This window comes from Prionailurus viverrinus, chromosome C1 (assembly GCF_022837055.1).
Source record: "Prionailurus viverrinus isolate Anna chromosome C1, UM_Priviv_1.0, whole genome shotgun sequence".
Taxonomy (NCBI): Eukaryota; Metazoa; Chordata; class Mammalia; order Carnivora; family Felidae; genus Prionailurus; species Prionailurus viverrinus.
The window spans coordinates 61,941,737-61,964,665 of NC_062568.1; the positions used below are offsets into that span (position 1 = coordinate 61,941,737).

At 35.5% G+C, this 22,929-nt stretch overlaps 1 protein-coding gene across 1 annotated transcript in view; it reads left to right on the plus strand.

The window, feature by feature from the left end:
- Positions 1-10,202, plus strand: part of LOC125173567 (sodium channel protein type 1 subunit alpha) — a 130,487-nt gene extending 120,285 nt beyond the window's left edge. The window contains exons 24-27 of the mRNA XM_047872851.1: positions 811-948; positions 2,882-2,986; positions 4,549-4,819; positions 6,922-10,202. Of these exons, the coding sequence (XP_047728807.1) occupies positions 811-948; positions 2,882-2,986; positions 4,549-4,819; positions 6,922-8,099 (1,692 nt within the window). The 3' untranslated portion in view covers positions 8,100-10,202. The remainder of the gene's footprint in view (positions 1-810; positions 949-2,881; positions 2,987-4,548; positions 4,820-6,921) is intronic.
- Positions 10,203-22,929: the final 12,727 nt, after the last annotated feature.

Genomic DNA, 22,929 nt, shown 5'->3' on the forward strand with positions numbered 1-22,929 from the left:
TTAAACTGACCTGGTAGGGCTCACTTAACTTTCTTAATGTGCACTTCCATAAGTGGCTTTAGTTTCATGTTTAGTGCTTTCCTGATATCCACCAGAGTTGTGTCATTTCATTTGTTACTTACAATTATGTTTTGGGTGTTTGGTGGGTTTTAACTGTGTTATCTTTAGAAGGACATGAATTTATTAGAGAACTATCTATTGTGACTCATTTACCCTTTACTATGTAATATGTGGTAGCTCAATGATAATTTACTGGAAGTTAAATCTAAAGACTGAATCATCAACTGAGGATTCATAAGATGGGTGTCCAGTTATGTCTACTAAAATATGTCCTAAAAAATTCAAGGACTATTGTAATATTAAGGGTATGATGCTTAACTTCTAAATGAATAACTCAGTTCTTGTTTACCAAATAAATTCATGCATACACAAATAGTTGTGTCTAAGCATAGTCTATACATATTTACTAGAATAAAATTTTTCATTAATAATTTTTAAATTATTAAAACTCAGTACCTAAAAATCTTTTACCAAATTTAGCACTCTACTATCCAAATAGCAAGATACTAGTTGTATTTATAGTTATAAAACATAGATTCTAAAGTGTCATAATAACTGTATTTTTTACATGAAAACATCTCTAAAGGCTAATTTCAGAGACTTTTTTTAGAGGCAGCTGATTCAGAGGGAAAAAGAAAAGTACTGCTAAGTATTGCTAGGCATTTTCTTTTCTATTCTCGTGAAAATGCACCAACGACTTCTAGCATCAAAATGTATTGTGACATTTTACAAACTATTCTCCTTTGGTAGGTGGAACTCCAGCCTAAGTATGAGGACAGTCTATACATGTATCTTTACTTTGTTATTTTCATCATCTTTGGGTCCTTCTTCACCTTGAATCTGTTTATTGGTGTCATCATAGATAATTTCAACCAGCAAAAAAAGAAGATAAGTATTTCTAATATTTTCTCTTTCACTAAGATAGCAAAATTATTTGAAGCATTCTCTCCACTAAATGAGTACTTTGATTCAGAAGCCAAATGGGCATATATATTAAAATCTATTTTTCATCCGTTCCTTCTACCATCTACAGCCCATTTCCTTCAGGGTATAGAAAGCCAAGAATGACTGGGTTCCATTCCTGTACATAGGTTCACAAAACCTCTCTCTCTCTCTCTCTCTCTCTCTCTCTCTCTCTTTTTTTTTTTTTTTTTTTTTTTTTTTTTTTTTAGCCAGGGGCCACATTTTCAGTCCTTTTGAAGAGAATAATTAGAAAAAAAACTAGAAAAGAACACAGCATATGCCCCTTTTCCAAAGTCAACTCATTGTTTTATCCCTGTAATTCCCCTACTTAAAATATTCTTTCCAGTGAAAACCCTTGGAATGTTTGCAATAAATTAGGCAAAAGATTTGCGTAAGCATCTCCTAGTGTTTCTTTTCACATTTTTTCCTTCATTGGATCTTTTTATAATTTCTATTTCCTTCTCCTTGGTATTTAATTATAAAATATTAGTCCCAGTGTTGAATTGAACAGCTCTTTATCTTATTATCATTTATAAAGCCCATTTTATCATCCTGATTATATACACACATTATAGAAAGTATGAAAAGTAAAGAAATACCATTACTTGGGAGTAATCACTATTCACACTTTATGTTTTTCTGTTCACGCTTTTCAAACATATATTCTTGTTATCAAAATTATTTTATCTATAGTTATAAATTCTCTTTTTGAGTTAACATAAGTATTTTCCCATGTTGTTAAGTCTTTGTACATAGATTATCATAATTTACTTAACTATTTCCCCCAAAATTGATGATTTATGTTGTTTCTAATCTTTAATGATTTAAAGAGTACCTAGTCAAAAGTCTTTGTGCCAAAAAATAAAAAATAAAAATTAGTATTTAATTATTTTCTTAAGACAAATTTCCAAAGTATTTTGCTTCCTCCAAACAATATGCTCGCTCATAGTCTCAATAACAGTGTATGGATGTGCTCAGGTCACTGCTGCTTCACTGGCATCAAACATTCTGTTTTTAATACTTGACATTTGATAAATGAAAATTGCTTTTAATTTTAATTTTTATGTCTGTTATTACTAGTGGATTTGAACATGTTTTCGGTGCTTTTTGTCATTTATATTTCTTCCTTGTTGATTATTCCTTCATCTTATTTGTTCAGTATATTTTGTTATTGTATGAGTGCTTCCATTGTATGAGATGTTTTCACTATAGAAAATTCCTGTCCCCACCCCCTTTTATTGTTATTAATATATTCTACGATCAATGTCAGGTCTTTATATCACTTATTATCCTGGGTTGCAATCCTCTGTACCTCCTGGCCTGTCACATCCTTGCCATACTAATGATCTCTGATCCCTAACACTTCTACCAACTTGGCCAGTTTCCTTTTTATCCTTTTGTTCCAATTCTTGGCTGAGTGAAGGTGGATTATAATAACTTTAACCCATCCTACAATATACATACTCTAATGCATTGCCGCACTGCAATAAGAAAATGATTGTCTTTAACTTCTGAAAAGCAGTCTGTCTAGCATTAGAAACTTATTATTTAAGATTAAAATCGCATTTTATCACTCACTTATTATATGGTGTTGGGTAAAATACTTAGCCTCTCAGTTGCTTGTTTTCATTATGCCATAAAATAATACTGAAAGTAATAAAGTCAATGTTGGATGACTGTGAGAATTAAATAATACTGTAGCACCTAAAAAATGCAATTCGTATTTTTCAAATTTAAAATTCTAGGCTTAATTATTTTATCCGTTTCCTTTTTTAACCATCCATTTCCTGTTTTAACATTGAAAAATTATGCGCAAAGGGGCACAGTTTTCACCAGTTTTTATTTTTCTTTTCTATACTTTGGAGGTCAAGATATCTTTATGACAGAAGAACAGAAGAAATACTATAATGCAATGAAAAAATTGGGATCAAAAAAGCCACAAAAGCCTATACCTCGACCAGGAGTAAGAAATACCAAATGATATGGGAAAAAAATAAACAAAGACAAAAAAATTGCATGTGTTTTCTTACAGAAGAGATAGCAGCTAACATTTCCAGCAGCAAAGATTTCTTCCATTTTTAGAATATCATTAATTCATACCTTTTATGGTAATGGTAAAAATTAAAAAAAAAAAAAAGAGACCAGAAAGAAAAAGAAGCAGCAGAAAAATGCCTCCTTGTTTTCAGGGGACTTCTAATTACACAACTAGAATCCAACCTAAATGGCGAAGGCACATAAACAATGTGTTATGCACAAGAAAAAGCTGTTCAGAACTCAAAAGTAGTTGCTGAGTCATCTTAAGAAGAGGGATAAAATTTGGATGGGATTAAAAAGCATGCAATTTTCTGCTAGGTTAACAAAGTGATGAAGTGCTGAGTGAAATAACATCTTACTTCCCTTGTATTGTCCGTTAGATGTACTGAGTGGAGAAAAAAAGAATTCTAGTATCTGCTGTTCATATAGATGGCTATATAGTTAGAAGTTACTAATGTCTTCAGCCATCAAGGGCAATAAATACAATTCATGATGATAACTAACAATCCTCATGCTTCCATGATAAACCAACCAAACAACTCCTCTGAAATGGAGAAGCCTTATCGTACACTGTATTGATTTTTGTGATGATGATTTGTGAAGTTAAAATAATTCCTGAGGCACATTAGGGAACAAAATAGTAGTGAACATTCATACTGTGCCATCCAACAGTTGCCTTCTTGAAAATGATGAGAAATACATACTGTTCTCTACTAAACCTTAACCCTGGAAGTAGAAATGGGTCAACTATGTGTAGAAAAAATGTAAGATAGAAGATATCCTCAGAATTCCTCAGCAGCCTAAGGAAATGAGCCAGACAATGGCCTGCAGTGACTAACAGTGGCAGAAATGAGGGGCAGAATGACAGATCAGTGATGGGGACATTAATTTTTGACATCAAAGTATAAAGAAGGTCATTATGGTCTGATTATTCCTGTGTAGGGTCAGCATTCTATGTCTGACAGTCAACAAAGACTTTTGGTGGAAGAACATCAATATCGCCATTCATAGGTTTTAAATGCATAATGTTATAGACATGTCCTGGAAATCCCAAGTTCTCTTTAGCAATTCTTTGAGAATAAGACAAATGGAATGTTGCTAGATACTATATTTTGAGATGCCTGCATGGTCCAACTGATCATGGGATATTCTAGTAAAATAAAATTAGGCAGGTTTCTTTATTTCTCATAATCTTAATATGTTAATATACATTTGTGCCTCTGGGTGAAGAGTATAGTATGCAATGTTTTTTTATCAGAAGTACCCTTTTGACAGGGATCATTATTCTGCGGAATACCCATTGGTAAATAGAAGTTTAGGTTATTAAATTTTTAAAATTAATGTGTTACAAGCCATCTTTTACACCATTCAGAGTCAGTGGTTACTATGTATAATATTAGAAAGTTAACCAATGCAGAAAGTACTTAGGCAGATGCTAATATGTACAGGAAAACTCCTACGTTGCTAAAAAGCTTTCCTGTTTCCCTACAGAACAAATTTCAAGGAATGGTCTTTGACTTTGTAACTAGACAAGTCTTTGACATCAGCATCATGATTCTTATCTGTCTCAACATGGTCACAATGATGGTAGAAACAGACGACCAGAGTGAATATGTGACAAACATTCTGTCGCGCATCAACCTGGTGTTCATTGTGCTGTTCACTGGAGAGTGTGTGCTGAAGCTCATCTCCCTCCGCCATTATTATTTTACCATAGGCTGGAATATTTTTGATTTTGTGGTCGTCATTCTCTCCATTGTAGGTAAGAAGTATTTAACATCTCTTCAATTCTGTTCAATAAAAGTAAAAGTTGTAACATTTGCTTTACATTAGAGGTCATCCCACCACTCAGAAATCACTACTCTGAAATTTTCTATATGTTTCATCCAGGTGTGCTTGTTTTTCGTACAAAATGAGGCTCCTGCTATACGTACAATATTGTATCCTATGTTCACCATTTTAGATTAGGTATATTATTTGTGGATCTAGTATGTTCCCATTAATTTGAACTAGGAATATGCTATTAACTAAGATCAAAAATGTTTTTGGCATGTTTAGATTAAGTAGCCTATATAATATCTAGATGATTCTGTTGAGAAGAGAACTAAAAATTTAGTCTGGTCCTAAGGAAAGACACTGCATTGGAGATAGAGACACAGAGTCATCAGCATGTAGACAGGAGTGGAAGCTGGTGTGAAGATAAAGAAAGGCACAGAGTGAAAAAAAAAAATAAAGATAAGAACAGAATGTTAGCAAATACAGATGCAAGTTTCTTTAAGGGTATCAGGTAGAGATTTTCTAGATAACCTTGAAATGGAGTTATAGTAATGATGCACAAGGGGATGCGAGGTGGTATGGGACATCATTTTATCATTATATACTTAAAAGTCTGGAATGTACAACACATCACATCAGTAACAGCTCATCTCATTAAAGATACAACTCTAGCTCCAGGGAAGTGGAGAAGTGTATCTGTGGGCCTAAAGTATTCATTCTTTCCTAAACCAGATAATATGATTGGGTCAACATTTTACCATTCAATATGGGGCACCTCTGATGGGTAGATTTTCATGCCATTACCTCCTCTTAAGGAGTTGGTTTTATATCCAACTTATATTTGGCAGGTATCCTTTGATTTCTAAAGTAATCTATGGTGCAATCAGTTGTGGATAGGGTACTAAGGTTATATTCACCTCTCTCTATCTCACTCTCTCTTTATCATCCTTTTTCTCTCCCTCTCTCACACACCCACACACACTTAGACTAACACTTTTCTAGAATGAGACAGTGTAACTTGAAAGACCTTGGTTTTCTGAACCAATCAGGAAATTAGTTCAATTGTTACCTCATTATCTAAAAAGCAAATAGAGAAAAAATCTTAAAAGAAGTGGCTGAGAGACCAACGTTAGACGCAGGAGACCAGAAAGGGCACCAGCTTGGATCCTTTTAGAAATGTAGCAGCACATATATATAATATGTAAAAATATTATAGTGGAAGCTCAGGCAAGTACCAAGTTCATGGAGAAATGAAAATAGTATTAAAAACGGTAGTTACTTTTAGATGGGTAAGGACTGAATAGGCAATTTCAGGAAAAAAAAATAATTGTATTCATATAAATATGTACTTATATCCTTGGCCACTGCTGTTCAGACAGACTTGGTAATTTTTAACTTATTTTTTTTTTATATTTAGTCTTGAGATTTTATGTAAGCTAAAGATAGTCTTTAGACATCCCTCAAAGACAAAAGTACCGTAAAATTATTTCTGAACATTGTCTTAACTTGGACTGCCATAACAACTTACCACACACTGAGTGGCTTAACCAACAGAAATTTATTTTCTCATAGTTCTAGAGGATAGAAGTCCAAGAACAAGCTGCCAGCATAGTGGGTTTCTGGTGAGGGCTCTCTTCCTGTCTGGTGGATGACTACCTTCTTGTATGTCCTCATAGGGCAGAGAGAGAGGAGATAGTTCTCTAGTGTTTCTTCTTACAAGGGTACTAATCCTATCATGAGAGCCCCACCCTATGACCTCATCTAAAAGTAATTATCCCCTCAAAACTTTCTCCAAATACTATGCATTGGAGAGTTAGAGTTTTAAAACGTGAATGGGGGGTAGTGAGGAGGAAGGACACAATTGAGTCTATAACAAATATTGAGTTGAATTTAATACTGAATGTCAAAATTAAAGTTCATTAATAATATATATTATATACAGTTATATGTATATTATATGTATGTCAAATTTAAGATTATGCAACTGAATTTCAGGATTCTGAACTTTACCTTAGAGCCTTAACAAAATTTTGATTATTATCTTAGTGGATAACTTCAATGGTTGGTATTCTCATTTTTTATCCACAGGCATGTTTCTGGCCGAGCTGATAGAAAAATACTTCGTGTCCCCTACCCTGTTCCGAGTGATCCGTCTCGCCAGGATTGGTCGAATCTTGCGTCTCATCAAAGGGGCAAAGGGGATCCGCACGCTGCTCTTTGCTCTGATGATGTCCCTTCCCGCCTTGTTTAACATCGGCCTCCTGCTCTTCCTGGTCATGTTCATCTACGCCATCTTTGGAATGTCCAACTTTGCGTATGTTAAGAGGGAAGTTGGAATTGATGACATGTTCAACTTTGAGACCTTTGGCAACAGCATGATCTGCCTGTTCCAAATTACCACCTCTGCTGGCTGGGATGGATTGCTAGCACCTATTCTCAACAGTAAACCACCTGACTGTGATCCTAATAAAGTTAACCCTGGAAGCTCTGTTAAGGGAGACTGTGGGAACCCATCTGTGGGGATTTTCTTTTTTGTCAGTTACATCATCATATCGTTTCTAGTTGTGGTGAACATGTACATCGCTGTCATCCTGGAGAACTTCAGTGTCGCTACTGAGGAAAGTGCAGAGCCCCTGAGTGAGGATGACTTTGAGATGTTCTATGAGGTTTGGGAGAAGTTTGATCCTGATGCCACCCAGTTCATGGAATTTGAAAAACTATCTCAGTTTGCAGCTGCTCTTGAACCCCCTCTCAATTTGCCGCAACCGAACAAACTCCAGCTCATTGCCATGGACCTGCCCATGGTCAGTGGGGACCGGATCCACTGTCTTGACATCTTATTTGCTTTTACAAAGCGGGTTCTGGGAGAGAGTGGAGAGATGGATGCCCTTCGAATACAGATGGAGGAGCGATTCATGGCTTCTAATCCATCAAAGGTCTCTTATCAGCCAATAACTACGACTTTAAAAAGGAAACAAGAGGAGGTGTCTGCTGTAATTATTCAGCGTGCTTACAGGCGCCACCTTTTAAAGCGAACTGTAAAACAAGCTTCATTTACCTATAATAAAAATAAAATCAAAGGTGGGGCTAACCTTCTTGTAAAAGAAGACATGATAATTGACAGAATAAATGAAAACTCTATTACAGAGAAAACTGATCTGACCATGTCCACAGCAGCTTGTCCACCTTCCTACGATCGGGTAACAAAGCCAATCGTGGAAAAGCATGAGCAAGAAGGCAAAGATGAAAAAGCCAAAGGGAAGTAAATGAAAATAAATAAGAATAATTGGGTGACAATTGTTTACAGCCTGTGAAGGTGATGTATTTTTGTCAACAGGACTCCTTTAGGAGGTCAATGCCAAACTGACTGTTTTTACACAAATCTACTTAAGGTCAGTGCCTACTATAAGACAGTGACCCCTTGTCAGAAAACTGTGACTCTGTGTAAAGGGGAGACGACCTTGACAGGAGGTTACTGCTCTCACTACCAGCTGACACTGCTGAAGACAAGAGACAAAATGGCTACTCAGACTGTAGGGACCAGTTCAAAGGGGTGCAAACCTATAATTTGGGGGTTGTTTAACATGAAACACTTTAGTGTAGTAATTGTATCCACTCTTTGCATTTCAACTGCCACATTTGTCACATTTTTACAAAATCTGTTAGGGGATTCATCTTTTTTTTAATCCATATGTTGTTTATTATATGTGACTATTTTTGTAAATGGGGTTTCTGTTGTGAAATAGACAAAGGGTCTCTTCAACAGGTATGCCACCAGGGGTTATCACAATCACACGGCCTCCCATCTGCACAAAGGTGTGGTTTGCATGAGGGCATGCTGCACTTAGAGATCATGCATGAAAAAAAAAAAGTCACAAGGAAAACCATGAGTTCTTAAATTCCATCCATCTTCCTGGGAGGGGTAATTGGGTGATAACTGGAGGTGCTTTGTTGATCTTGTTTCATCAAATCCAGCCACCAGACCAAGTGGATCATTTTGGGCGGGGGGAGGGGGTAGGCCATTAAATCTTAGCAGGTGCAAACTTCATTCAAATGTCTGGAGTCATAAATGTTGTGTTTCTGTTTATCGTATTTAAAAAAAAAAAAAACTGAAAAATGAGCATTGCTTCTCCCCGAAGACTGAATTGACCAAAAGAACCCTTTATAAATTTCTGCTTAATCCTGCACTTCGTTTAGCCATCTTCAGCTCAGCAGGTTGACAACTGTATATGTTAATGAAATGCTATTTATTATGTAAATAGTCATTTTACCCTGTGGTGCACGTTTGGGCAAACAAATAATGACCTAAGCACAGTATTTATTGCATCAAATATGTACCACAAGAAATGTAGAGTGCAAGCTTTACACAGGTAATATAATGTATTCTGTACCATTATAGATAGTTTGGATGCTATCAATGCATGTTTATATTACCATGCTGCTGTATCTGGTTTCTCCCACTGCTCAGAATCTCATTTATGAGAAACCATATGTCAGTGGTAAAGTCAAGGAAATTGTTCAACAGATCTCATTTCTTTAAGTCATTAAGCAATAGTTTGCCGCACTTTAACAGCTCTTTGGTTATTTTTAAATTTTAAGTGGATAACATATGATGTATAGCCAGACTGTACAGACATGTTTAAAAAACAAACAAACACTGCTTAACCTGTTAAAAATGTGTTTAGAATTTTATAAGCAAATATAAATACTGTAAAAAGTCATTTTATTTTATTTTTCAGCATTATGTACATAAATATGAAGAGGAAATTATCTTCGGGTTGATATCACAATCACTTTTCTTACTTTCTGTCCATAGTACTTTTTCATGGAAGACATTTGCTAAACAAGAAATGAAAACAAGACTGGGTAGTTGTAGACTTCTGCTTTTTTATTAAATTTGCTAATTTTAGATTATTTCATAATTTTAAGGGGCAAAATAGGTTCACAAGCCACGTCCAAATTATGCTCTGCAATTGGGAAAGGGTATAACATTTTAGTTATATTTTTGGTAGTGCCTGCACAAACTGATTGAAGGTAGTGCTTATTTTTCATTTTTGTCCTTTTTTTTTCTAATTTCTGTTTATGTTTTCATTTCTTTGGAGTCATCCTGCTCTAGATTGCTCTAAATATAATGCAGGTTTCACCTATTTTTTTCCACAAGAACAGAGAGTAGTGAACTTATATAGTCAATTACATCAGGATATTTTGTGTTTCTTACAGAAGCAAACCATAGGCTCCTCTTTTTCTTAAAATTACTTAGATAAACTGTATTCGTGAACTGCATGCTGGAAAATGCTACTATTACCCTAAATGATGCTAACCAACATTAAAAATGTGCAAAACTAATAAAGGTTACATTTTTTATTTTATTGTTTGCCTAGTTACTTTTTGTTAACAGCATTTTATAAGAAAATGAAGATATTTTATTCTACAAATTGGGGGAGAAAGGGAAAGACACAAACACATAGTGAGTCTACCTGAGCTGACAGAAACCCTGGGGTAGAAATGGGACTGGGAGGAATGACCTCCGAAGGGCTACAAGCAGTAGGAAGTGACTTCCGCTAGAAGGAACTCATGTCAGAGCATAAGCTGGTAGCTTTCACTGGAAAAAAAATATGGGAGCCAGAGCCATGGTAGATGGCCTCTTGAGATATGAAAAGAAGCCCTCAAATCTGTATTTTAAAAATTAAAAGTTGCTATGCGTGAGTAGGATATTTTGTTTGCTCCTCTAGAACCACTCTCCAGGCTTCTCCTCCTGCTCTGTGGAAGGGTGATTTTCTACATTGCTCTCTTACCCTTTGGCTCCCAACTGGTCTGGCTAATGGAAAGTTCCAGCAGGAAAGTACCATCAAGGAAAGCACCAGTGGGAGAGAGCTAACTTGGGTATTTATTCCCCAGTTCCTTCTTTGCTGAGTTGCTCTGGGTTGGCAGGGGTGCATTTATCAACATAAAGTTATACTTTTGGTCAGACAATCCCATCCTACAACAAAAGCTACTTGGGGTTCTGGTCTTCACTCCCCTACTTGTTCTCTTAGACCTGTGGCTGGACTTCTCTATTCCTTGTAGCTCTCCCCTAATCTTGCTGATGCCTTTTCAAATAGCCCCTTCATGACAACATTCTCTGTTTCACCTATCTCCTGTCCTGTCGACACAGTAATTAAATAGCTTGTGAAATGGGTCAAAAGGCAAAGATCTGCTTTAGGTCAGCTTGGAGACTCAATCTAACTGGCTATACATAAAAGACCAGGAACTGGAGAAACTCCACTAAAGTCAACCAAAGAATTCAATTCATAGAAATCATAGAAAGGTTACTACAGTGGTCTGGACAGTAAGATTGACAGTCTAAAAACCTTAGCTAAATTTATGAGGAAAGAGAAGCCCTCACCTGTCATCAGGTAGTACAATCTCAGTTATGAAGCTAGAAGGGGGAACATGGCCTTGATGGGAAAAGGAGCAGTCATGCACTACTTTTCTTATCCTTCTACACTCATAACATCACTTTAAAACAACACGACAATAAATACCGATTTATTGGTGGCTGAAAAGTACTTCCCATTTCCAACCAACATAAATAAGGATTATAGGAAAATCTCTACAGATTTTTTTATACTCCACATCCACACCAGTAGTTACTGGTACTTTTCCAAATACAAAAAGAACTAGTGAAACAGAATCATAAATTACCATAGTCATGTTGGTATTATTTTACATAATACTTGTGGTGCCAAAAAGTAATATAATGCTCAAGGAATGTTGAATCACATCAGTGGGACAAAGACAGTAGCTTGAAAGAGGTTCCCATTGGTCAAAACTGGGGGAATTTGAGAATCAGAAAAGATAACGATAGTAGTAGATTACAACCTATTTAATAAAATAAGAATTCATAAGTATATACTGATATAAATAAATGGACAAAAGCAAAAACCTCTTCCTTACTGTGAATTTTAACTAACAAGTGTAGAAGAAATACTACAGTTAGAAAATCACCATTTGGCAACCTTGAGAATGACAATTGATTCATGCAAAAATAATGAATGCTAAACTCATGAATGAAAGTTTGATGAGGAATAAGAAATTTACATTGTCTCAAAGTATCTCTTTCGCATTAATTTAAAAAATTTTAAGGAGAGTTTATAAGTGGAAAAGTCTAGCAGGTACTACCTTCAAAGATATCATCAATTATACTGCCAACTACACTGAAAAAGACACATGATTTCTTGGTATCCAGTCAAAGCTGCATTACACGAACTTAACCATAAGGAAAATCAGATTGAGGACATTCTATAAAATAATGTTAATTTCATGAAAAACAAAGGAAGGTCAGAAACTGCCTGAGGTTGAAGAGCTATGAAAACTAATGATTCTGGATTGGATACTAGACTGGCAAAATAACATCAATTACAGATATTGTTGAGAAAACTAAGTTTGAATATGGACTGTTGATTCATTATTAGTATTATGAAAATTGATTTTTCTAACTGTATTAAGTCTAATGCAGCTATTATAACTATAGGTCATATCTTTCTTCTTGGAAAATGCATACTTTTTAGGGGTGAATGGGATGATGTCTGCAATTCACTCTCAAAAGAAAATGTGTTCAAAGGAAAATGTATTATGAGTATGTGTGTATACTTAAAAGATAGATATAGTAATAGATGTGGTATATCTTTGGGGAAGGGAAGAGTTTTTTGTTCCTGTTGTGTTATTTAAGTGTGTATGTATGTGTGTTAACCGTATTTTCTACCCTCAAAATTAGATATACTATCCCCAATTATTTCAAAGAACGCTTTATTTTAACTACAATTCTTTTTTTCCTGAAGTCATATTTCTAAAATTACTTAAATGATTACATTCTTTGACTTTCATGATAATCCTTACATTGCTAAAAAAAAAAAAAAAAAAGGACAACTTTAAAATAAAGATGTGACATAGTGGTTGTTAAGACATCTGTTTGAAACTAGACAGACATAATTGAAGCTTTGTAATCTAAATGCTGGTAATTCTATCCATATCATACAAGAAAGTAGTTTATTGGCTTTCTGAGCTGGGGCCCAGACATTCTAAGTATAAACCAATAACCCAAACACAGTTCCACAGACCAGCACCCCCATGACAAGGTTTTCATATGCCTACACTTAAGCCAGAAAATTAACAATAATGTTATAAATATTTATAAAATTTAATGTATTCAATTTAAAAACTTAATTGTAAAATTGTGTCTCATACTTTTTTTGAAGACTAAAATCATCTTTATGTTAAAATGCTTTTTTTTTAGAAATTATGGTGAGAATAAATGATAGTAGGTTATTTGTTTTAGTATTTCATTTGGTCAGATTAAAAATTGGCAATTTTGTGTTGGTCCTCTCATTTTTATTTTACTGGTACATGAATTCAAAAATCTAGGAACCATTGGGGTAGACAAATATTACCTGACCTCATAAATGTGTGTGTTTGTACGTGGATACCAGAAAGTTCAGATTAGAACTAAATAAACTGTATTAAAGACAGCAAATACGTCTTGTAATTGCATATTCTATCATGTGTGCACTCGAATTTCATATTGTTATCAGAAAATAAATGTTTCTCAGTCACTAAGAATTTATTAAAATGTTTTTAGTCAAAAATATTGCTTCAATCAGGTGCAGCTGATAATACTGTTCTTCCTGGTGCATGGGAATATTCTTTGAGGTTATCAATTTACATTGATTCAATCAATATGGCAGCAAAGGCATGGGAGGAAGAAAATATTCCAGGCAACCAAGAGTTGCTGGAGAGGTTGCATCACCAAGAAATGCTTAACATCACAGGTGAATAATCCTCAATGTCAACTGAGTACTCAGTGTTGCTCAAGTCCTTTATCATCCCCTCAGAACACTCATATTTTCAGGTAACTCTACCTCTTACTCACCAAGAAACATGAAGACATTGCCATGAAGTTCCTCAAATTCTTTCCTCTCCAGTGAAAAATATGTCTTCCTTCCCTCCCCTTTCCATCCCTTTTCTTCCCTTCCATTCCCTTCTTTGCTCCTTGTCTTTGCTTTCCATCCTTTCTCCTTCCTTCTCTCTCCCTCTCTCTTCCATCCTCTCCCTTCCTTCATCTGTCCAGAGATCATTTTTCCCCATTCATTTTTACATATGTTGATACCTTGCGCTATAAGCTGTTTGCCTTCTCTTGATCTTTACTCTCTCTTCTTTATTGATCCATTCTGTCCGGATTTACATTTTCAAAATTGGTTCTTCTAATCTTGAGAACTAATTTTGCTCAACTCTGATGCATCTTTATGCACTGTCCCATTATCTCATTCCTTTAAAAAATTACCTTCTGAAATCAGGGTTCTATGCTGACCACCTTCACTCTTAGTTATCGATGATATCAATGAGAAAACTTGGCTGTGAATAATCTTGTTGACCTTAGTACACTGAGTTTTTAAAATGCTATGCTGGCTACTATCAGTAACATTATAAGGAAAAGATGAAAATACTTACAAAAGGTAGATATAGGAACAAAGAATATTACCTACTTGGAGCAAGCTGTATATACTCTGTTTCTGGTTATCATGAATTACATCTTCTCTATTTAATGTTTGCTAAGAAGGAAAAATTATTCACAGCGCTATTCAACTGTATACTGTAGCATTTTGTTTGTTCTGTTGTTTTCTAAAAATGTAGGCTTTGTTTATAAGGGATAGAGACCAAAAAGTTCTTTTTTTCCCCCCAGGTTTTTATTTAAATTCCATTAGTTAACATACGGTGTAATATTAGTTTCAGGTGTAGAATTTAGTGATTCAAAACTTATAGACAACTCCTGGTGCTCATCCCAACAAGTGCCTTCCTTAATCCCCATCACCTGTTTAACCTATCTCTCTGCCCACCTCCCCTCTGGTAACTATTGGTTTGTTCCCTACTTAAGAGTCTGTTTCTTGGTTTGTCTCTCTCTTTCCCCCATCTTCATTTGTTTTGGTTCTTAAATTCCACATATGAGTGAAATCACATGGCATTCGTCTTTCTCTGACTTATTTCCCTTAGCGTATACTCTTTTGCCCCATTGATGTATTGCAAATGGCAAGATTTCATTCATTTTTATGGGTAATATTCCATTTTGTGTGTTGTATATTATCCTTTGAGTAAATACTTAGCAGTGCAATTGCTGGATTGTAGGGTAGTTCTATTTTTAACTTTTTGAGGAACCTCCATACTGTTTCCCAGAGTGGCTGTACCAGTTTGCATTCCTACCAACAGTGGAAGAGGGTTCCCCTTTCTCTGCATCCTCACCAAAACCTGTAGTTTCTGGAGTTGTTAATTTTAGCCATTCTGACCGGTGTGAGATGACATCTCATTGTAGTTTTGATTTGTACCATGAGGAGTGATGTTGAGCATCTTTTCATGTGTCTGTTGACCATCTGTCTGTCTTCTTTAGAAAAATGTCTATGCATGTCTTTTGACCATTTCTTAACTGGATTGTGTGTTTTTTGGGCGTTGAGTTTTTGAAGTTCTTTACATATTTGGATACTGACCCTTTATCAGATATGCCACTTGCAAATATCTTCTTAAAGTAAACTTATAGGAAGTTATATTTTAAGTATAAATTTTTCACAAAAAAATATATTGTTATAGAAAATTTTAATTTGCTCATTAGGTTATTAATGAATTCACTATTATGTGTTAAAGTTGCCATAATATGTGTGCACGTGTTTTTGGAAAGCATTAACTTACAGATTGTATCCTTCCTCATCAAGCTGTCTGATATAAAATGTGACTCTTATAGATTCAAACACCAAATCAATGTGATACATATTCTTCCAAAGCACCTTCTTTCTCTCTTTAGTGCTCTCAAATCTGGGGCCTATCCCTGTCAGACTACAGTTAGCCAAATTCAATGATCTTAATCCATCTTTATTATATTTGGTAGATAAATAGAATTCGATGGTGATCATCAACACCTTTATTAAACCACATCTTCCTTTGCCTTCCATAAAACTATACTATTCTAGGTCTCCTCCTATATTTTAGATTCTTTGCCTTTACCATTTGTTCACTTTTTTTCTCCTTTTGGACTTATACAGCACCATCAGCTTCTTTGCTGAGCTGGTACTACAATTTCAACTTTCTATCAATCTTTTATACTTGCATATTTTCTATTACCTTTAACTTAATATGTCCAAACTTATTAGACTACATTCCATTCCTCTCAGCCACCGACAAAACTACCCAGAAGCCAACCTGCTTTCCCAATATCTGTTATTGTGTAAGCTATCCCTCCAGTTCAGCAAAAGAAGTAAGTACACATTACAGAGTATATACAGGAATTGATGAGTAACTCCACAGGAGGATACAGACACAATTACAACAGTAAATTCTGGCCTGAGTTTGAAGAATAAGAAGGGCAGGACAGGATGAACAGCAGAAATATTATGGAATAGTGGTCAAAAGCATAGATGCTGGAGCCAGATGCCTGGATTCAAATATCAGCTATACTTCTTATTAGCTGAACAACCTGGAAAGGTTTCTTAACCCTTTGTTGCCCCAATTTTGTCATCTGTAAAACAGTAATGATAATTCTTGTGAGGATTAAACGAATTAATACAAATAAAGCTCTTATATCAACACCTCCAAGCATATAGTAATTGCTATATACAGGTCTATCCTGCTGAGAGATGACCAAACACACATGTGGAAATGGGAAACAGGATGGCATGTTCAGAGCATTCACAATGAAGTGATAACTGACTGAGTGATAACAGTGACTGAGGGGCAAGCAGGGGTCAGATAACAAAGGGCCCTAAGTGCATGTCGGGGCTTTGGCTTTAATGCATAGTGATGAAAATCATTTAGACATTTGTAAAAGAAGTGAAGCTAGAAGTGAAGATACTAGGGAATATTTTGACTTAAAGGAAAGGAAACAGAACGCAGTGACATAATTTAAGAAGCCGCTGGGGAATCCAGGCGAGCAATGATGAGACACCATTAGCCTTGAGTACCTTCCTCATCTCATTTTCTCCCCACTGAAACCAAACGCAGACTTCAGAATTCAGTGACAGCTCCCTTGTTTCTTATTGCTGCAAGAGAAATTTCTTTCCAATGAACTTCCGTGGGATTTGGATGTATACGTCCAAACTGAAACACTTTTGAGAGTGAAGGAGGATACTATTGATAATCATGCAAAAGCAAGAGGCATAAACACAGACTCTCCCGGGCAAGCCAGGACATAGGATCACCTCATATATGCCATTAGTGTGACATTTAAACTGCCAGGATGCAGTGTTTTGGAATGTGGGTTGCTTCCTTTGACCAGCCTCCCTCTCTACTTCTGCCACAAGAACACAAACACCACATAGTGTCTGATAGGCACAGATTGGCCTTAAATACCTTTTAGTCTTTACACTGCTTTGCATACAGAAGGTTTTCCGTGGATATTTAGCAAATAAACAAATTAATTAATTTTAGCATTGCTCAAAATTATTCCATTTTCAAGTTATTTACCCCTCTAAGATATTTTCCCCTTTACTTATATACTATGTCAGAGGGCTGTCATTATACATAAGACATATGAAGTAATAAAACATCTTAAGAGTTATAAATGAATATCAACCTTGGTATATTATAGAAATATTGGATGTATATAATAAATATTTAAATGGATGAGCATTATATCCCTCCATAAGAGTACATACACTACCTCTCTATTACCTGTAAAGAAAAGGACATAGATAGATAGGTAGATAGATAGATAGATAGATATAGGTATAGATATGTATATACATAAATATTTCCAAGGTATAAAAGTTCATAAATTGATTTTTAACTCTTCAGAACTTAAGGATTATATAATACTCACCCCGTTCTTTGCTATAGTGGAACTATTGAGCTTGCCATTTTAAATTTATTCCTCTAAAAGGAATTAGGGCTTTGGACCTTGGTTTTCAACATCACTTGGCCTGATTCTTAACTGCATTATTAATGCTCATCTTTTATCAAAGATGGTGAAGAAATGTCCCGTTCAGCAGTATTTCTTGCAGGCATAGAAAACACAAATTTCTAAAGGCAAACAGATTGTGCCTTTGATCAACCTCAATTGTAAGTGTAGCCATTTGCCCAACCTTAGGGAAAAGTCTGTTGAGTTATACTGACTGCTAACCTAAAATAGGTGCAAAGCTAGAGCAAAATATAGTAACTATAAGGTTATGATCATATAAATATGTAAAGAGATGGATAATAGGATTTATGGAGAATGAAGAAAGTACCTGGAAATATTTTTTTCAGAGACAAGGAAACTGAATGAATGCATTCATTCAAACACAGCAGAGTCTGTCCTATTTGTCATATGTTAGATTTGTTAAAATAACACTCAGTACACAGTTAATTGCACGAAATTTAGTACCATCCAAGTATGTGCCACAACGTTATGACACTGCCTCTTTGCCACACTAAAGTCTAGGTATTGCCATGGCAAATCAATGCAAGGATAACTTCAGGGTGGTGGGCGCCAAGTTACTGAGTCTATCATAAACTCTCTTATCTTTCAATACTCTTAGAGCAATTTTCTTTCTTTCTTTCTTTTTTAAACATCTAACTCTAGAAACTTACCAGGGAAATAGCTAAAAATACAAGTGAATCAGAATCTCTAGAAAAGGACTTGAAAATTTCTATTGAGTTATGCTGTTAGAATGTTCTGGGAGAAAGCTATAATAAGCCCCCCCGGAGAGTCTCATCAGCAGAAAGTCTGTGAAATCCTGACTTGTGGGTAGGTAGTCTGGTAAGGTTCAAGGACCTCAGGAGCTCATCATTAGTTGATGATACTACTTAATTAATAAAATACTTAAAGGTCAGAATGTGCTGGCATCACCAAGTAGCACCCCCGAGTTAGAGTTTGATTCAGTATGATACTGTGAAGTGCCCAAATACTGTCCAGAAATCTGGGCTGAATGAACAGAACAAAATAGCTTAATCTTCAGCACATATGATAAGTTCTAACATCAGAGACACAATCAGCTCATACAGACCTTTATAAAAATTAGGAAAGATCCCCTTTTCTCCTCTGGGGAAAACAACTCTGCACTGGGATAAAGGATTTGGCAATCGGGACATGGGCTGGATTTCAACTGGTATCATTGTGCAGGACAATCTGAGCCACTGGTGGTCATTTATTGATATAAACTACCAATCCCAAGAGAGACCACATACGAATGATTAACTTTTAGGCCAATGACGATTCTAATATTGCAAGGCTATGGAACCCTTTTTTCTCCCAAATAACATCTTATGATAAATGTGAAATCAAAAAGTGATGGTAAGGAATGGGACCAGTACCTATGGGTCTCTGCAACGTTCACTGAAGTGTGATGTTGTTGTTGCTATTGTTTTTTGACTGAGCTATAAAAATAACACTTACCTTTCATTTAAGAAAAAGAGCTAATAGGGCGCCTGGGTGCTCAGTTGGTTGAGCATCTGACTCTTGATTTCAGCTCAGGTCATGATCTCATGACTGGTGGAATCGAGACCCATTTCAGGCTCCATGCTAACAGCACAGAGCCTGCTTGGGATTCTCTCTCTTTGATCTTTCACTCCTTGTGTGTGTGCGTGTACACACACTCTCTCTCTCAAAATAAATCAATAAAGATTTTAAAAAAGAAAAGAAAAAGAACTAAAACAGCACAGAAAAATATAAAATCTTATTTTCCCACTCTCCTCTTTGAACAGTTTCTTGAGTAATGCTCCAGGAATTGTTTTATACATATGTAAACATATTCTTTATTTGTTATTATAAATAACATAATATTTTTCATGTTGTTCTGCAATTTGACCTTTCAATTAATATATCTTGCATATATTTCCAAGTGGCATATATAAATCTACCTCATTCTTTTTAAATGGTGCACAATGTTCCATTCTATAGATTAATTAATGGGTACTTTTTTTTTTAATTTTTTTAATGTTTATTTATTTTTGAGAGAGACAGAGACAGAATGCAAGTGGGTTAGGGGAAGAGAGGGAGACACAGAATTGGAAGCAGGCTCCAGGCTCTGAGTTGTCAGCACAGAGCCCGACACGGGGCTTGAACTCACAAGCCGTGAGATCATGACCTGACCCGAAGTCGGATGCTCAACTGACTGAGCCACCCAGGCGCCCCAAATTAATGGGCCACTTCTTGATGGACATTTAAATTTTTCCAGTTTTGCTTTGTAGTTACAAGGTTGTAATGAATATCTTTGTTCCTGGATTTTTGTGAAATCTATAGGTCTCTGTTGGATATGTTTCTAAATTGGATTTTGTAGGTCACACATATTCACATTTTCTATGTTTCTATTAGACAGCTGGGTTAGGTAGAGGTGCGTCTCCTTGAAGAAGGGGCCATCAAAGGACACTCTTTAATTTTTCATCTCTCAACATCTCTTACAGGAAAAACAGTTCTACAACCTAAAGGCAGAAACCATGCCCATCTTACATGGTATAGGACACTGTACTTTTTTAAAAGTTGAGTAAGTTAATAACCTACCAACATGGATAAATATTGTAAACTGAAAACTCTTCTCACAATATCTTCAAATTTAGGATCAAAAACATAATGCCAATACCACATTTTATTTTTTTTTTTGCAGTGAACCCAACACAAAGCAGCATACATAACAATGTCATATTTCAGATGATGGGAGCCACATATCATCACATTATTATTCAAAGAAAATGCCTACTTGGCAATGAAAATGAGGAGTTATGGCAAATACTATTAGCCCATATGAAGCTATTCAATTTCTGTGTATCCTATGAATGATAAATAATGTAATTTAAATTAATTATCTATGAACATTTATACTTAAGTTATCTCATTTAACAATACAGTTTTCCATTTAAAATATTCAAAAGTATTGGAATATTTCTGAAATAGAAATTATCTCTATTTTTCATGACAATAGCAAAACATGATTATCGTAACAAAATCAAGACTATAAAATTTACACAGTAGAAAATAAGAAGCCCAAAGACAAATACTGCTAAAACTTGGTTTATATTTTTTCATAAAATATTACTACATGTATCATTAGATCCAAACATTTACTTAACCTTTCAAACTTCCAAAACTACTATTTGTCAATCATTTTTCCAGAAGACCAGAAATACTGTTCCAATAAAATCTGTAACACCTTGAACTTATTTATCTGTCCTGAACATTAGATTCTCATTTACAAAATGAAGGGCTTGAAAAGACATGGATTTTCAATGTCCATTCTAGTTTCAAAACATTATTTTTCGGAGAATAAAACCAATTTCTGGCAGCATAAAACAATAAACTACCATAATTAATATGGTAAATCAAGTAAACCTTACATTAGTTTTCTAGGCTTTTAAGACAATATACAAAGGTTTCTTCATGAGAAGGGATAGGTGCTATCACACATTAATTTTGGTACAATAACTGTTAGGGATAGAAAAAAATACGAACATTACAGAAGGTCACGACCAGTTCTTAGGAACCCATAAAAAATGTTTTTCTTTCTGCTGTGGAAGGCTGTATTTCATGAGGGAGTTCACGTCCCAGTCTCTAATGCAACTCTGAAACAGAATCTAACTCTGGATTAGCCTGCCAAATCTAGTCTCCTTGATATTGTCTGAATTACAGTTTGGAAATAAATTATTGGGTTTTAGGGTCTGTTATATTCAGGTACACATCTTGAGAGCATCTTCTAAACCAATAATTGGGGACCAAGTTCTGTCTAGACTTCAGCTAATTTAGTCTCAGAAGCCATGAAGGTTTTTGGTCTTAAACTTCTTTCCATCCACTGCACTATACAGAACTATGAACTTCAACTATGTAGAAACTGTGACTTTCTAAAGTGCTCTTACTAACTATTGAAATACCACATGACCTTCCTATGCTAGACTAAGGCCAGTTATTATTTTAGCATCTAGATTGTTCTCTGTATCCATTGTAATACCCTAATGATGAAGCAAGTTTGGTCAATAAATAATCTTAATATCATATTTTATAATTTTTACTTAAAGCAATGGTTTTGAAAGCATGGTCCCCAAACCAGTAGCATCAGCATCACTTGAGAATGTGTTAGAAATTCATATTTTTGGGTCCTCAGCCATGAACTAGAACCTTTGCAGGTGACACCCTAGCAATCTGTGTGTTAATAAGCCCTCCAGGTAATCCTGATGTATGCTCAAGTTTAAGAACCACTGCTTGTCTTATGCATGGGGCAATGATGTCCCCCAGTGGCCAAAAACCCATACACTATTTAAATACATGTGTATATTTAAAATAATTACCAAAGACAATGTTCACATTTTTTTTTCTTTTTTTTAATGTTTGTTTATTCTTCAGGGAGAGACAGAGTGTGAGTGGGGGAGGGGCAGAGAGAGAGGAAGACACAGAATCTGAATCTGGCTCCAGGCTCTGAGCTGTCAGCACAGAGCCTGACATGGGGCTTGAACTCAGGAGCTGTGAGATTATGACCCGAGCTGAAGTCGGATGCTTAACCAACTGAGCCACCCAGGTGTCCCTCACTATTTTCTAATGGGTTTGAAATTTAGTCTGAAAATTCATGTGTGTGTGCAAAAAACTTCCATTTCTTTTTCTTCTTTTAAATCTAATAAAATCCAAAGCTTAGTATCAGTCTCATTAGATTGCCAGGAAATTAATTCTCACTCAGTATTAACATTCATCTCTCCCAGGACTTAACCGGAATCCAAGAGGCTCATATGGTGTTTCAGAAAATGGGAGAAACTTCTTGATCCTCTGGTCCGTGATAGCTTCTGATGACATCCTTGTTGTAGAAACTACAGTGGATGCCTGATGTCAGTATTACAGAATCAGTTCTACTGGGCACACCATGCAGCCATTTATGTGAGGTCTCCCCTCCCTCTGGGTGCACTGCCACAGATCAGGGGTGGATGCCTGAAATTACAGGACCCTATTCACTTTTGTCTCTGTCTCTGTCTCTGGAAAGTGTTTCTCCCCTCTTGCTTCAGGGGCACTTCTCTGGCCCCTTTCACCCACCAAGAAACCCTGATCTTTTATAAAAGAACTTTTACTTTACAAAAGTTCCAAAAGTCTTCTAAAGTGCTGTAAAAGAGAATTTCCTGAGATGATGAAAT